Source organism: Bos taurus, chromosome 15 (assembly GCF_002263795.3).
Source record: "Bos taurus isolate L1 Dominette 01449 registration number 42190680 breed Hereford chromosome 15, ARS-UCD2.0, whole genome shotgun sequence".
Lineage (NCBI taxonomy): Eukaryota > Metazoa > Chordata > Mammalia > Artiodactyla > Bovidae > Bos > Bos taurus.
The window spans coordinates 42910453-42927686 of NC_037342.1; the positions used below are offsets into that span (position 1 = coordinate 42910453).

At 46.8% G+C, this 17234-nt stretch overlaps 1 protein-coding gene across 3 annotated transcripts in view; it reads right to left on the bottom strand.

The window, feature by feature from the left end:
• Positions 1–7746: 7746 nt before the first annotated feature.
• Positions 7747–17234, bottom strand: part of SWAP70 (switching B cell complex subunit SWAP70) — a 144278-nt gene continuing 134790 nt past the window's right edge. For all 3 annotated transcript variants that reach the window (XM_024975336.2, NM_001080297.2, XM_010812481.4), the window contains 4 exon segments: positions 16470–16636; positions 10348–10546; positions 9290–9386; positions 7747–8955 (listed from right to left, as the gene is read on the bottom strand). In XM_024975336.2, coding sequence (XP_024831104.1) covers positions 8849–8955; positions 9290–9386; positions 10348–10546; positions 16470–16636 — 570 coding nt within the window. In that variant the 3' untranslated portion in view covers positions 7747–8848.

The following is a 17234-nucleotide window of genomic DNA, read 5'->3' on the forward strand; positions in this document are numbered from 1 at the left end:
CCGGCATGTTGGCTCCTAAGGAACCGCTGTTGTATGCAGCTCATCAAGCGTTGAACTCTATGTAGCCTTGTTGGGAATATGGGAAAGAAGCAAGCCGCAGAGTGGTCCCTTCAGTCTGGGGAAGATCTGGATGATTCTACGCAAGCGGAAACGACTTGAGATTTCTGTGTGGACACACCACTACCAGTCAGTCCATCTTCAGCTGACTGAATGCTGTCTAGTAGCCCTTCTCCAAGGCACGGGTGCGGTGTTCTGGTTTCACCACAGATTTTCTACTGATTTCATTTTTGGAATCTGCTTGTAGACTCCAGGTCCCTTTAGTTTCTTTGTATTACAACCTTTGTTTCTTTAAAAACACTTGTGTTTCATATTTAAAGCCCTGTATTAGTCAATGATTCTTATTTGAACCATTTGCCATTACGTAAAGATAAATACTTATTTGTGCTTTAAAACTCATGTAGGAAAGTCTTGGGGGAAAAAAAAGTAACATGAATAGAAAGACAAATCACTGATCACCCATGTGGTATCATTGGACAAAGGGCATCTACTGTCTAAGACAGACCTACTGTCTGAGAACTATAGTTCTTATACCAGTAACTAGCATTATTAAAAATAACCTCCTAAAATGAAGAGTCTTTGTAGTATATCTGTTATTTTATTCTTCTAAATCAGGGAAAGAAAATAACATATCTCCCTGTGATGCAAGTAAGAAGCTCCAGCTCTACCATCAGCACCCAAAACTGAAATTCTACTTAAATGAATCCCTAAACAACTTGTTTATGAGACAATAACAGTATCTTTAAGTACTTTTAGTATTAAAAAACAATATCTTAAAAACTAATATTCCTATGTACATTGTGGATTATGTGACCTTCCACGTATATAAGTACACATGCTTTTTCATATGTAACATGTATAATCATGAATTAATTATCTACTGCATGTTCATGAGCATGTACATCAGCTTATTATTACAGAACACATTAAACAATTCCCATTAGATTCCAGTCCCTACAAATATTCACAGGGGTAATTAAATGATGATTATATAGGGCATAGATTTGTGTGTCTGTGTTTTATGTTGGAGTACAGTCAATTAACAATGTTGTAATAATTTCAGGTGGACAGCAAAGGGATTCAGTCATACATATAAATGTATCCATTCTCCCCCAAACTCCCCTTCCATCCAGGCTGCCCCATAACTTTGAACAGAGTTCCCTGTGCTATACAGTAGGTCCCGCTTGGCACTTGTGAAAGCCAAGCATTGACCAGTTAGAACCTCAGGCTGTGAGGGCAGCCACTGTAGAAAGAAGCCATTCATGCAGACCCTTTATCTTACAGCTAATAGTGCTGTGAGAACAGGGCCTTGGGGCTCGGGGATGAAATCTTCTACACCTTTTCTGGGTTCCGGGCATGCTCCCTGAGAAGAAATATTTCAGATGCATATGCCCTCCGTGGGGGAGCAGACAGCCAAGGTTGGCAGCACTGTGCAGCTGCTAGGAGGAGGGGGTGGGCCTGGGCTCCGGAGCAGGTGGGCGAACAGGTGAGCATGGGGCTGGCAGCAGTCCTGGCAGCCCTGAAGATAGACTGTGGGCTTCAGTCCAGGGTGGGCCTGGTTGACACAGGAAGGGTAGCGACCTTGAGAACAGAGGAGGAAACAGAAACTGGGGCTCCAAGAAGACTGCTCTCAGAGACCCACTGTGGGCGAGACTGGCCAAGACGGTGGAAAAGAAAAGCCCTGAGCTCACCTCTCCCGGGTACACCGAAATCACAACGATCCACAGGACAACCGTCAATGGAAAAGACCAGAACCTGCCAGGAAAGACCTTCTACAGCCAAAGACACAAAGGAGAGTTGCTGGAGCTGCTCCAAGTCTTTGCTCAAAACCCATGCGTGAATCACCACCCTTTAGCAGGAGTGTCCTTGCTCACAACTGCCACCTCCCCCACCGTTAGCAGGAGGGGACATGAATCTAAGTGAAAGGGTCCAGAGATAAGAAATGAAACGACACACACCCAAAAAGAAAACCCCACAAAAATGGATATTTAAGTTTACAAGCTAAAAGCTCTCCTCCGATAATCCTACTCTTCCAGAATCTGGTAGAAAACCACGGTACTAGCTTATACCATCAGTTCAATTTACTCTAACTTCTGGGTTTCAACAATGAAACACTGACGGCAAATTTCAAACATGACTAGCTCCCAATTTACTGCCTCCATAGAGCTTCTATGTTTTCAACCAGTGTTCTGACGATAGGCTTTTATTCTGTTAAGAATATATTTTAGTGATATACCAACTTGGGTTGTATATCAAGATTTTATTTCGGTGACTGCCGGGAGCCACCACAGGAGATCCCAACCCATGCCAAAGGTCATGCGGAAGAGACCTGACAGGCAAAGGCGGATCAGGCCTCCAGGGACCCCCTGAATCTGCTCGAGCATCTACCCCAAAACCGAAATCTGTCTACTGTTTATTATATTATGCCTTTCACCAACTCTTCTGTCATTAACAGGGGGCTATCCCCGACCACCTTTCTCTGGAAAAAATCAACTTAGGGCTTTAGTTAATGGGCATGATAGGAGTATTTCAATTCAAACCCCTCTGTTAGCATTCTAGCTTGCCTGACAGGTTTATCCATACTCTCGCAATTAACACACATGATTATTCACAACTCCCCAACCTTGAAAGGCACGGGAAACCTAAACATTCTAAAAGTCCTAATGAGCACAGAGTCCTTTAAGGGATGAAAAATTATTAGAATAGATAGTATTGGTAAAGGGCTTCATTATTGGGCCAATGCTTGCTGCCAAGTTCCCATATCCCTTATCCACTGTGCACCTGGAAGTGCATTGGTTAACATAGCTGGAATGTAAGAAAAACAAGCAGCAGCCTTGGAATTAACCACATCAGACCTTTGAGCTAATTGGTTCTTTCTTTGTCGTAACTCACTGCACCTTTGCTCCGTGAGAATGTAACTGTTTAGTACTTTCTGAGGCTGGGAAAAATAAAGAAGAAACACTTTAAGGGAAAATAAGTTTTCTGGTTGAGCAGCGTTTATCAAAAAAGGGTCATAAAATGTCCACAGGCCTCCAAGGCCAGAAGATAATGTACACAACATTGTTTATGGGAAAGGTGTGCAGAAAAAATCCTGGTTTTGATAAACAGATGTAATGTTTGGGCTGACTCTGTATGACTTTGCATCTTTCATTTCCCTCTATGTACAAGTCAAGGTATAAAAGTTCCTTCTGAAAATAAAGTTATGGGCCTCGCTCACCGAAGCTTGGTCTCCCCGTGTCGTTCTTTTTTCCTTTTCCCTCCTTTTCTCTCTCTGTTCTTCTTTCAGAATGACTCGTTGGAACACAGGAGCTTCATTGGCTTTCTGTGTTTATCAAGGAAGATCAAGCCCTGCTCTCCGCTTTGCTATCCTTATTACCTAAGCCATCATCCTGAGGGTACCCCTGGATCCTGCTGGGGCTGGACCCTGGCAGGTGACATTTCAAAGATTGTTTTTTTAATCAGCCTTCTGGTAAAACTCTGTATTACTGAATAAAAAAGCAAATTTTTAACGTTTAAAAAAAAAAAAAAGAAAAACCTAGATGGAACCAGCTAGCACCAAAGATGGTGCCGAGTCTGACCTCCAGCAGACCCTGAGTCTCATTATATGTTGAATTTACATTAGCATATTAAATAACACACCTACCAGTGGCCAAAACCAGACACCAAGGACCAAAAAGGGACGGTCAGGGGATGGCACCCCCACGGCCCCCTGCCCCTTCCCCACAGACTAAAGCACAGGCCTCCCCAGAGTCAGTCCCACTCCTCCTCCCTCTGTTGTTACTCTATAATTTAATCCCTCTTGCCAGGTGGGTGAGAAGTTGATTTGTGAACTTAATTCCTGCTTCTTCATTTTTTTGGCCACTGAGTAAAGCTGATGCTGTGTCAATTTCAACTTTGGTTTCATTGCTGGCTGCTTGAATCCCGACAGAAAAAGAACCCTACCCTGCCAAAGTCGAGAGCCTCAGCCAGGCTAGGCCCGAGTAGGGTCCACAGAACTTAATTCAACCAAAACAAGTAGGAGCAACAAACTCACGATATAATCAAACCCCATCAACCCGGGGTGGGGGTGACCCACAAACTGGAGAATAATTACATTGCAAAGATTCTCCCACAGGAGCAAGAGTTCTGAGCCCCAAATCAGGCCCCACAGCCCCAGGGGTCCAGCACTGGGAACAGGAGCCCCCCAAATATTTGGCTTTTGAAGAACCAGCGGGGCTTAACTGCAGGAGCCTCTTGGGACCAGGGAGACAGACTCCACTCTCAGAGGGCTCACAAAGTCGCATGCGAACCTGGGCAAAAGCAGTAATGTGATAGACGCCTGGGCCAGACCTACCTGCTGGTCTTGGAGAGTCTCCTGGAAAGGCGGGGGCACAGCTGCCGCGCACCTTGAGGACAGACACTGGCAGCAGCCCTTCTTAGGAACTGTGTGGACGCTGGCGCTGGCTGAGGCTGAGGCTAGGGGACCGCATTTTGAAAATCTCCCTCCAGCTCATTAGCCTAACAACCTGCAGGTGCCTCAAGCCAAGCACCTAACTGGGCGGAGACATGGCCCAGCAAATGGGCTGCTTAAAGACCAAAGAGCCCACAGCTGCCTCCAGACTCGGCCCTGCCCACCATCAGGGCAGACACCAGAAGCAGAAAGCTGCAATGCCCCAACTGGGCCCTGGCTGGCCCTGTCTACTAGCAGACCACCGCAACCTTCAGGACACGCCAGGCCCCTTACCCAAGTGAGTCAGGAACTGCTTCCACCCCCCGCAAATGATCTAAAATGAACTCCAGTATCCCTGGCCCTCCAGCCAGACTCCAGGGACCAGCTCTGCCTGCCAGTAACCCCAGGCCCTGGCTTCACCTGCCAGTGGGTGGGCAGCAGCCCCAGAGCCTTTGGGACCCTGACTCTGTCCTTCAGTGAGTCAGCACTAGCCTGGGCCTCCTAGGAAAGAAGGAACAAGACAAAGCCCCAGAAGAACAACTAAGTGAGGGGGAGACAGGCAGAGTTAAGCGACCTCTGGGACATCAGGGGGCACCAGTACTCAGAGTGGCCCCAGGAGGAGAAAGGGCCTGAGAAAATACTTGAAGAGATAATAGCGGAAAACTTCCCGAACCTGGGAAAGGAGTCACCCAAGTCCAGGAAGTGCAGAGAAGCCCACACAGGATGAACTCAAAGAGGAACACCTAAGACACCCTGTAATCAAGAGACCCATCATGGACTGCAGAGTGTTGACTGCGGGCAAGAGGCTGGGGGGACCTGGGACAGGAAATGAGAGATTTAGATGGGGAAGAAGGGCAGGATGCGGGGCTCAGGGCTGACTGGAGTGGGGGCTGCTAGACAAAGCTTCCGTCTCCCACTCATCACGTCCTCCGGCCCTCATCCAGGCCCTGAGGACAGCTGTTGCGGAGGTGGACACAAACAGGGAGAAAGGCCTTCATTCCTGTGGGTGAACGACCCCGAGAATCAGTATGCTGCATCTACGTAGTAGACATGGAAGAGGAATCTGAGGCTAGCCCTGGATGGAATTCAGTGTCCGCCACAGATCTACCCACTCCCCAAGAGCAAAGACTCAGCAACCTCAGAAAGGTCAGTGGAAGCTGGGCACAGGACAAGAAGGGGTCAGGGCCCACTCCTCCAGAGGGGTGATGCAGGGACACGGAACCAGCTGTGTGGTGGGAGACAGAAACACACCACGATAAAACCGTGTGACATCAAATGTATTTAAAGAACCCAGAGGAGGCAGGTGGCGTCATGAACCACATCCTAGAAGACGGTCAGCTGTTCCTGGGTAGATGTGGTTGGTCCCCTTCCAGGTCCTTCTCTGCAAAGGGAGGGCTTTGGACCAGCTGACCCCAGGGACTAGCCAGCCCAGCATTCTAGAGGCACTAGGTACAAAAGAGCAAACTACAAATCTTGAGTATAACGCTGATATATTTTACTTATGTAACCACTACCCATTTCCAGCATCCCAGAAGTTCACTTGTTTTCCAGTCAATAACTTTCCTTTCCACCCCCAGGTAACCACAATTCTGACTTCAAAAACCGCAAATTAGCTCTGCCGGTTCTAGAAATTAATATAAATGGGGTCAAACAGTATTTTCTGTGTTTGGCTTCTTCGTTCAACAAAATGTCTGTGAAATTCATCCACGTTGCTGTGAAATTCATCTCTCAGTAATGCTACTTTTAAATGAAGTATAGGATTCCTGTCTGAACACACCACATCCACAGATCTGTTTCAGCTGATGGGCACTGCGGTTGCTGCTGCTTTGGGTCATCCTGAACGAAGCTGCAGTGAACCCCCTGCAGGGTCTCCTTGTGGACACCTGCCTCATTGCCCTTGGGGGGACCACTGGCCTGCGGGCAGGTGTTGTCTCTAGCATGAGGAGATATCACCATTTTGCTTCCTAAGTTGAGGGGTGACTTTTATGGGTCTCAAAATGAATATAAAAATACAGAAGGAAGTAGAGGGAAGAGCAAGAGGAAAGAAATAGATGGACCTTAAAGTACTCCTAATACTGATTCTTGCAGTCAATGCTGAGGCCCTACTCTGATCTGGTAAAAGCTGGGCCGCGCCTCTTTCCCACTCCCCGTGGCCTGACGTCAACCCATCTCTGCTCTGCCAGGACAGCTGTGACTTGCTGGCACGGCTGTGGAGGCACGATGGAGGCTGTGCCAAGTGGAACAGGCACCGGTGCTCTGCGAGGGACATTACCAGCCGGGCCATAAATCTGCACACTCATTCCTCCCCAGCTGCTGAAATGGTTCCGACAGCCCCTCCCCACACTCAAGGTCATGGCAGCTTTACATTTCCCACCTCAGCAGCCTGGATCCTAGGAAGACTTTAAAGCATATACAAAACAACTCCCCGGGCACGTAAGCGGAAAGGGCCTTTACAGAGCCTCTGAAGCACAACGCCCCACACGGGGCGGCCTCGGCTCCCGCCCTCTGCCCGCTCACCGAGCACCCGGCCGCTGTCCTCGAACATGCATTCTACTTACACCAACGAGGTCAACTCCTGACACCCCTCCTAGGGAAACCCTGACGCCAAGAGCCTGTTCTGTTCTGGACCAGAACGTGCCTTTCTGCAGAGAATGTTTATCAGGCCAGGTAATTCTTTGTTACAAGGACCGTCCCGTGAATTGCAGGGTATATAGCAACATCTCTGGCTTCTACCCTCTAGATGCCAGGAACACTCCCAGTAGTGACCACCAAAAATGTCTCCAGACACTGCCCCTCCACATTTCAGCTTTCCAAGACATGATCAGGCTGCACTGAGTGGGCCTGCTTAATCCACAAAAGGCATTTTTTAATCTTGGCAACCGTGTAAAACAAAAACAAAAAAACCCACACTGTTTACTCTGGTAAAAACTGAAAGAAAAACAGGAGAGGCAGAAAAGAAAATTCGGGAAAGCAGAGGCAAGAGGATTTGGAGGGAATAGCGAGGACGAGGGAGAAATTATCCGTGTGAGTTCCCGCTTGTAAGCTGACGCATCCACCATGGTTTCCCACATCAGTGACTCAAGCGGCAAACTCGAGGCCATAGCTAACTTCGTGACAGTGTCGGTTTGGGGGCTACAAACTGCAAATCCAGTATTTCAGGAAGTGTCCCTAAATCCAAGTTCACCTCATTATATGGAAACATGCACACATACACACAACCTTACCCTCCTGTTCCGTTAAATCAGACAGCTTAAAATGTATGCTCTTCCCATATTTTTTTATTTTCTTATCGACTCCATTTGACTAAAACAAACAAGAACCATACAAAACAGTTTTAACATATCTTAGAAAATTAGCCAAAAAATTAAGAAAGTTCAGCATATTACATTGTACAATATTTAGGTAAGAATGTTTGAAAATTATAAATATTTTGTTCCCTCTCAACATAGCACATCACAAAAATACATTTTAAAAACTTTTTTCATGTGTAATTTCTAGGAATGATCATATTGCTGTTTATTAAGGCAAAGGTCTGATTAGGACAAGCATTCACACACACCAGAGATGTTCTGTACAGTAACTACAAACGTAAAACCAAGGGGTCTGCCAGCACGTGGATGGTTGAAACCATTTTAAATATTAGGAAGAATTCAGTTAGTATCAAAACATCATTCTGAATGGGATGCACTTAGTTCCTCTCTGTGTTATCTTTGATTCTGAAGTATCTATCTCAGCCAAAGCATTATTAAAGACTTCTGCTCCCTTGAGACGGTGTCTCTGGAGCTAGATGCCAATCGCTCACGCGGCATTAAACCTGCACAACCGAAGGCAAGAATGGCAACCCCTCAGTCCGAGCGAGGCCCACGTCCAGGAGAAGGGCCTTTTCCAGCTGAGCAGCCGTGGTCAGAGGCGTCCGCGTCCACCGCGGACCACGGTAAGCAGGGTGGCCGACTCAGTTTAGAAACAAGCACTCGGAGGAGGAAATACGCTGCTGGAAGAACAACAGCCCCAGCCCACAGAGGTTCCGATACCCAGTGACCTGAGCACCTCCCGGCTCCTGGGCACACGCCACTGGGCTGTCTGTGCACCGCCGCCTCCGAAAAGAATCTGAGGGAGCTGAAGGGAATTTTCAGAAGCTGAGGTTTTCAAAGAAAGAGTAAATAAAGAGCCTGACAATGTTGACTTTTTTTTTTTTTCTTTTCAGGTAAGCCCTTCCTTACTGGCAGATAAATAAGAAGGCTTCTTTAGTATACTGACCCCACAGGAGGCACTGGATTAGAAGCAGAAAAGCCAGGGCCTTCTGTCTTTAGCATAAAGTTCTGCAGCTATGCTTGCAACCCACACAGCTGACGTAATGACAGCTCACTCTGTGGTCTTCTTTTCTTTCCAGCTCTTCTGTCGTTCCTCAAGTTCTGCCTGGGTGAAAGCTGCCGGGCCCCAGTTAGTGATCAAGTGAGCATTTTTTGAACCTAAGAGACAAACACGCATCAAACATACAAGGTCTTATATTCTTCAATTAACATTATCATTTTTCTATAGACAAGACATTTTTCTACTTTATTTTCTTTTCTGAGGAATATCCATAAAGGTCATAGGAGGCAAAACCATCAGAAGATGTACACAAAGGGAATTAAACAGGCCTTCTCATCTATCAGAAAGCAAAAGAAATTCAAGAAAAGTTTATTGCAAAGAGCTGGGTTCCTGTATATTTGGGCTAAGAAAGTCTTTTTTTAGCACAATTCAAGTACACAAATAAAAGAGAAAAACTGACTAAATATCTGATTACTTCAGAGAGTGTGTTACCTGGTTCTATCAATCGAATTAATCCTTCATGATGGGCCACTTTGTCCTTCCAGCTCTTGGTCATCTTAGCTGCCATCTCTAGCTTCTTTTTAACTCCCTGGAACAAGAGCAGACTTTAGACTCTGCAAACACACAGGTAGTTTAAGAGCCAAATAACACTGATTGGGCACTTGCTCCATGCCTGTGGATTATCTCATTAAGTCATTCCAGCCACAGAAACATGGGCTATTATTACCCTCATGGTACACAGGTGGAGACTAGGATTCAGAGCAGTTAAATAACCTGCCCGAGGTCCCCCGAGGACCTAATTCACACTAATTACAGATGATGTATAAGATACTCCTGTGCCAGTGACGCCTTACTGCCTCTCGACTCCAAATCCACCCTTCGCTGTCCTGCCTGTGACCCTCGCCAGCAGGCCCCACGTAAGCTTCGTCAGTGGAGGAGCTGGCAGGACACTGGAAGAGGCGGGGGCTTTGCCTCCAGGTTCCACTGTGCTCATCTCAGCAGCTCCTGTGGCACGTGGGACACCCACAGTGTCCATCTAGTGGGTTTCGGCGGCACCTCCCCTGTGGGCAGCTGCCACCAGTGCCCCAGAGGGTAGCTTCCCCGTCACAGTGCTTCATTGGGCTTTCCTGCCGTCCAGGGGCCAAGGCCATGCCCTCCCCAAGGAGGACCGGATCCCAGCACTGGGCTTATAGAGCAGAGTGTGTGTTCCTTGCCTGCGTGCTCTGTCCCAGCCGGGGTGGGGGTGGGGGCAGTGGCTGCTTCCTGTGTCTGCTCTTCCTGTATTCTTAAGAGTTTTTTGGCTGCTCAGTAGGTAATCCTCTGTTGTAGTTAATAGCTGATTATATTAAACCTTCCTTGTTCAAAGTACTGTGTGGTTTCAGTCTCCCGATTGAATTCCAACTGTTATACCTCATCGCCTGTGAAAAACCCTTACTTACAGCTAAGCAACATCCTCACACAGCTTTTTATGGCAGAGCAAATAAATATTCTCTTGTTTTTAAATGTTTAAGAATTTAAATGCACATATTTGCAGGGATGGGCGTAATGACCTCGTACTGCTCAAGTGCCTGTTTCCGCTCGAGCTCGAGCTGCTGCAGCTGCTCCAAGGCTTCCTGGAGGGCCTGCTCTTTGATGACACGCTGGTTCTCCAGCTCCTGCTTCTCCGCTTCCGTGGTCTGAATGGCCTGCTGCTGCTCCAGATGCCACTTCTCCAGCTCGGCCCTCTTGGACGACTCTTCCTCCAGCAGCCTGCAATACAGAGAGCTCAGGGTGACCGCACCCGACCCAGAAGATGACAAAGCACAGCGGAGCCTCAGAGGAGCCGGGAGGTCATCCAACCACCTCTCTTCTCACAAAAAGGAACCCAGGAGCCAGAGAGGCCCAGATTTGTGGGTAAGGTGACCCACGGGTCTGCTCCAAGCTCTGTTTCACCCTTTTATGAAAAAAAAAAAATTAAAAATAACATGTACTGAAGGCTTAATGGGCCAAGAAAGAAGTGCATTTGTTCAACTGATCTTCACAATAGGCTTACGTACTATTATTATTCAGTTCAGAGATGAAGAAAGTGAGGCACCAAGGGTAGGTGACCTGGACCAGGTCATCCACCTGACAGGCAGGTGGCAGGCTGAGTGTTGAAATCTGCTGGTTGCTACAACATTAAAACACTTTTTTATCTAGCAGAAACCTATCACCAAGGGAAAAGCTGGCACACCAACAAAGGCAGAGGAGGAGGAGCTGACAAAAGCCAGAGGAAGCAGACGCCAGCTACTGACCGAGCACTACAGGTCAGGCTCTACCTTTGTTCCTGTGATTCCCCCAGAATTCCGTATTATTGTCATCACAATAACACCGTGTTATTGTCCCTGCAGATGAAGTCAAAGGGTTTCAAAGTATGACGCACAGGTAAGCAATGGATTTCAACCCAGGCCCACGTGACTTCAAAATGTTATCTTTTAATAACAGGCTACCTATCGGAGGATATCCCAGGTTAAGCAGGTATTTAATAAATAAACTAACTTGTACCCCAAGTGTAGACAATGTGGTTAGATGCCAGCCCAGGACAGGACGCACGTCTACTGGCTCAATCGTCAGAATTATGTAACAAACCCCACAGCAGGCCAGTTACTGCTGCCTAAGAGCATTTGCACGTCTAAAGCCAACAGCAGCAGAAATAAAGTGACAGCCTCTACAGCCACTATCTGACCACCCCAATCCTGCACCACTGTAAGAATTCCCTCAGCGACATCCTACAGGGTGGCCTCCGACCGTGTGTGACGGGCCGCTGCTTCACAACCCGGGTCAGTTTATTTCTGGGCAGCCTTGATCCTTAAAAGTTCTTTCTCAACTATCTCCTATCTCCTCCCTCGGGTTCCACAAAGGGCCAGTGTGCTCCCTCTGAGTCGTCTCTTGGATGTGACATCGCAGTGAACACTACCCTGCCACCAGGGGCTAACCAGAGTGTGTATGCTATACACCATCCATGTGCTTTCCTAGACATGGGAGATACACCAGTGAACGAGACTGGAAGATCTGTTTCTTCATCCTGGTGGTCAAAGTCTGGAGGGCAAGGGATATTGCAGAAGGTGAGGCTGCCCAGCACTGAATCCCCTTCACGTGTCCAGGAATGTCTTGATGAAAAACGGGGTCCGTCTCCCAACACAGAAGTCACAGCCCCTGCCCTTCTGCCCCGGCAAGCTGGGGTGCAGTGGAAGCTGGGCTTGGCTAAGCAGCTGTCACTCCTAGAACTTCGTGAAACCACTGACTCACGAGAGCAGAGACAGTGGAGAGTTTATCTTGCTGGTGGTAGCAACATGCAGTGTTGAGTGATGGCAGAAGCAATGGGGACAACTGACTGACAAACCCATGGTGCCAACATCTGCATCAGTGACATCCTCCCTGGGCTTGTCCCATGGCCTTGTTTGGTCTGCTCAGCCTCCCTTGGTTCCTGCCTGTGTTCAGGGCCTGGCCACCTGCCTTTCTGAGGAATTGGTGAATTTCTCAAGAACCTTCCAAAAAAACACTTTGATTGCTTTAGCTAACCCAAGTTGGGTTTTTTTGGTTTGCAAATAGGACTCCTGACTAAAGACGAACCTCTCTGTACCTCAATTTCTTCATTTATGAAAAAGGAATAGGAACTACGTGCGTGTGTGTGTTTGTGTATGTTCAGTCATGTCTGACTCTTTGCAACCCCATAGACTGCAGCCCGCCAGGCTCCCCTGGACATGGGTTTTTCCAGGGAAGAATACTGGAGTAGGTTGCCATTTCCTACTCCAGGGGATCTTCCCAACCCAGGAAATGAACCCAAATCTCTTGCATCTCTTACAATAGCAGGCAGATTCTATACCACCAGCGCCACCTGGGTAGCCCCACTAGGAACTACTCCCACCATCAAAGGTTTGCTGATCCACTAGATGTGATAATGTAGGTGGTTCTTAGAACCATGCCTACCGCATTGTTAGTATTGAATAAATGTCAGCTCATATTGTTATGATGGGACTATTAGCTCATTTGCTCTGAATGCTCATGAAGACTGCCTGAGAGTATATGAGTATATGAGGTTTTTGGCAATCAATTACATCAGAGAAGTAAAACCCTGAACCTTTTCAAATGAATTGCTTTTAAGCCAAGTCTCCTGGATCCTGTACTTGCTCTGTTGATACTTTAAATTATCTTCTTGCTCTAAAACCAGCATTCCAGCCTGTCAACATCTTTTTTGAATGCTTATTTTGATATTCTATACATTACATTTCTTCTCCATCTGCAAATGAGATATAAAGGAACAGAAACCAACAAATTCCAATGACTATCAAATCCAGACATTAAACTCTGCAAGCACCACCCTCTTCAGCCTTCACAACAACCCTATGAGCTTATTACAGATAAGGAACTGAAGGCTGAAAGTCGTGAAGTAACTTGTCTAAAAATTACACGACTAGACAGTACAATGGCTGGGAATCAAACCCAGATCCTCAGTCCGGGGCCATCTATTACTGTGTGGACTGCTGTTCCATATGGCCCCAAGAGTAGAACTTGGATCCACCCATTCAAAAAAGATTCCGTGGGTACTTACCATGTGCCAGACAATGCACCTGTTGCTGGGGATACAGACCTGACCAAAGTGTGCTCCCAGGCCTTACAAACATAAAAATTCAGTGGGTGGAAGTTATAATGGGGCAGACTATGGCTCAGTCTCAAGAAGTTTCCAATAATTGAGCTGTCCAAATGGTAAATGAACAGTTTCCTTCTGAGTTCCACTCAGAAGAGGCTAGATAACCTTAAGGATTACACATTAAAAAACAGCAACACCACTTCAATTTTAATGGAAAAACCCAAAACGAGAAGACCCAGATGGTTCAAGTCAAAGTCCTTGTATTTAAACGATTCGCGATTAAAAGTACCTCTGGGGAAACTTAAGACACTGACAGAGGAGGGCCCGTCCACTGGAAGAACAGCGAGATGCCAAATGTTCCGAGAGTGCCTTGCTGTTGCTCAGAGCTAGGACAGAGGTCAACTACAAAGCCCTGGATACACACCCCCAGCGAAGATTACGTTACAGCTCACTGAGGTGCGTGTGTGCTCAGTCATGAAACATAAGCTTAGCTGCAGGGTGTATACAGAGGGCTTTTCAGTTGACCTCTGTCCCAGCTCTGAGCAACAGCAAGGCACTCTCGGAACATTTGGCACCTCGCTGTTCTTCCAGTGGACGGGCCCTCCTCTGTCAGTGTCTTAAGTTTCCCCAGAGGTACTTTTTAATCGCGAGTCGTTTAAATACAGGAACTTTGACTTGAGCCACCTGGGTCTTCTTGTTTAGGGTTTTTTGTTTTTCCATTAAAATTGAAGTTTTTTCAGCTTTTCAGTTCATTAGTGCTAGACTTAAACGTTTCTATCCCAACTCCATGATGATTTCCTTTGACCTTTTACCCACAAAGGGTACCCTGAAGAGTGGGAGCAAGGAGAAAGCCCTCTTGGTCAGTCTGACAAAATGTCCCTCTGAATCAGGCCCAGCCTCTAGTGACTTTGGAAAAGATATGGACTCACCACACTTTAAAAAATGACCACTAAAAAAAAAAAAAAAAAAAATGACCACTAGAGGGCGTAGGTCTGTCCCTTTCAAGTTCCAAAATCGAAGTTAAAAACAGAATAGTAAAATGCCTAAAATGGCCTTTAAACACCAAGAAAAAGTAGTTAGTTTTTGTGTAGTAATTTTAGCTTATTGGTACAGAGCTGTATGTAGTAGTTATATTTCCATTTACCAAGTTGAAACCATTTTTCCATTTACTGAGATTAGAGTGTACAAAATAATTAGTCAGAGCTTTTTCTTTTTTTGGCCATGCCATGAGACATGCAAGATCTTACTTCCCTGACCAAGGATCAAACTTGTGCCCCCTGCAGTGGAAGCGCAGAGTCCTAACCACTGGATCACCAGGAAATTCCCTTGTTGTTCAGTCACTAAGTCGTGTCTGACTCTTTGTGACCCCAGGCACTAGAGCCCCCGGGGCTCCTTTGTCCATGGGGTTTTCCAGGCAAGAATTGGGGAGTGCATTGCCATTTCTTTCTCCAGGTGCATCTTCCTGGACCAGGGATCAAATCTGAATCTCTTGCTTTGGCAGGCGGATTCTTTACCACTGCGCCATCATGGAAGCCCAGGGAATTCCCTAGCCAGAACTTTTTAAATAAAATACTCATGCCTGGGCTCCTATCCACAGATATTTTGATACCGTAAATCTGGAACAGTCCTTACACGTGCATTTTTCAAAGCTTTATGTAAATGATTCTGATATTTACTATTGATTAAAAATTACTGCCATTATCCAAAACTGTCTTATTCAAAACATCATTCTATAAACATGAAGTAACTAATACTTTAATAAATTTCTAGAGTTACCTGGTTCCCTTTATGATCTGATCTCTGCCATGTCATAATTAATCTCCCTCACAGCTTCAGAGAAGTAAATACATATTGCATCTCATCTGTGAATTCTCTACACAAGGGCAACCTATAAACTCAACACATCACAAATGACGCGGGTCAAAAATACCTAACGTCCCTAGAACGTCTCTCTTCGGAAGTCGCACGGGACCAAACCTTCCCATGCAGCGGACGGTGTGCTAACATCACAACTGTACAGTGCCACTGCCACTGCCCAACGGCAAGCGGGTGAAGGTCCCTAGACCCTGGCTAACACCACGATGAACACGCACTTGTGGGACCCGTATGTTCCAAGCGATGTGTAAAGCATTCGATCTTCTATTAGAAGATAATTTTTCCTTAACAGAATCAAACATTTCAACACCTAATTTGTTTTTGAAGTCATTTTTGGCAACGTGCGTAACAAGCCTTTCTTTCTCTCTTCCTACCTGAAGATTAAACAAACACCTCTTGCAGCTCCACGTGTGGATGCAGCCATGGAAAATCTATCCCAGCTCATCCCACACCCGCTCCTACAATGGCGCGAGGTGTGCCTGCACTAATCAGCTGCGGCTACGGGGCAACGGTGGTTAGTGCTGCAACCCCTGACGCGACATCTCAAGGACAGCTAATGGGGAAGCAAGTTAGAAACTGGGAGATGGCAGCTGACATTTGCTCTTTGGGGTCTTCATTCAATTTCGTCCCTCCTACTGAGTCAAAAGTGAGAGTTCTCATCCAAGATCACGACCATCATACATAGTAAACCTGACTTTAAAAGGTCTAAGGGGGAAAAAAAAATCTGTTTCAAGAATTTCTGAAACTAAGAATTATGTAAGGAATGTCACCAATCCTGAAAGACCAAATGGAAACTGCTCAGTTCCTCACTGTCCCCCAAAGTGGCTGCAGCTCTGGCCTAACAGGCCCCTGCCTCCACACGAGGGCCTTCTCAGGTCTGGAACATGTGGAAGAAACCAGATTCTCATCAGGGCTGATGCTGGCTCCACGGACATTCTAGAATCTGACTAAGGGAACCGCACCAAACACATCCATCTGACTACTCTGAAATAGATACACGGCCTGTCATTAGCCACAGAAGCAAGGGTTTCCCGGGGGAGATGGGGAATAAAGAGCCCAGCCAGATAAGCCTCCAGGGTCCCTCCCATCTGGCAGAGACTCTTCCCTCTCCAGCAGAGTCAGTGCTTCCTAGAAAGTGTATGAGCCCAGGCAGGGCACACAAAGAGCAGAGGATGAGTTGATCCGCACCTGGCCTGTAGCTTCCGCACAGTCTCTTCATCTTGCCGAGCCTGTCTCTCATCCTCGAGAGCCTCCTGCAGCTTTAGGTACATGTCTTCCAGCTCCCGGACCCGCTGCAAATACTGCTCCAGTTCAGAGGATTTCTGGGCAACCTGTTCTTCCATCTGCTGCCTGATCTGAGGGTATAAAAATCATGTTTAAACCAGGCCGACTTCGCCCTCGGGAAAGCCTCTTGCTCCAACACCATCCTGAGCGAGGCCACAGCCACAGCCACAGCACTTCAGGTTGGGCAGGGCCCTGTCCTTCACTCCTTGATGATGGAGGAAGCAAGAGTACCACACCCATCCACAAGACCACAGTTTAAGAGTCCAGGCACACAGACTACACCCAAAGGCTGTTCTCCTGCCCTGGTGTATTTCTCATCCCTTCCACCCTGCATTTCAAACTCAAGAAAAAAATACTTCCCCGTATAATTTCTCTTTAAATTCATTTCTGTCTTAAAGCCACATCCATCTAAAAGGAATGAACCTTTCCCACTCAGAACACCCAAAAGGTTAAAATAAGGGGGAAAGGAAAGATGGTCTCCTGCACTTACCTGGCTGCCTAGCACCCTCTACTTTCTCCCTCCCTAGGGCACCTCCAAACCTGGGGGACCCTCAAGCATCTAATTAGCATTCTAACACATTTATGGTTTCTCCATTCTGGATTCAAGAGCCTTGAATCTCTGCCTTAAAAGTTAAGACAAGGACATCATAAATGTAATATCAAACATAT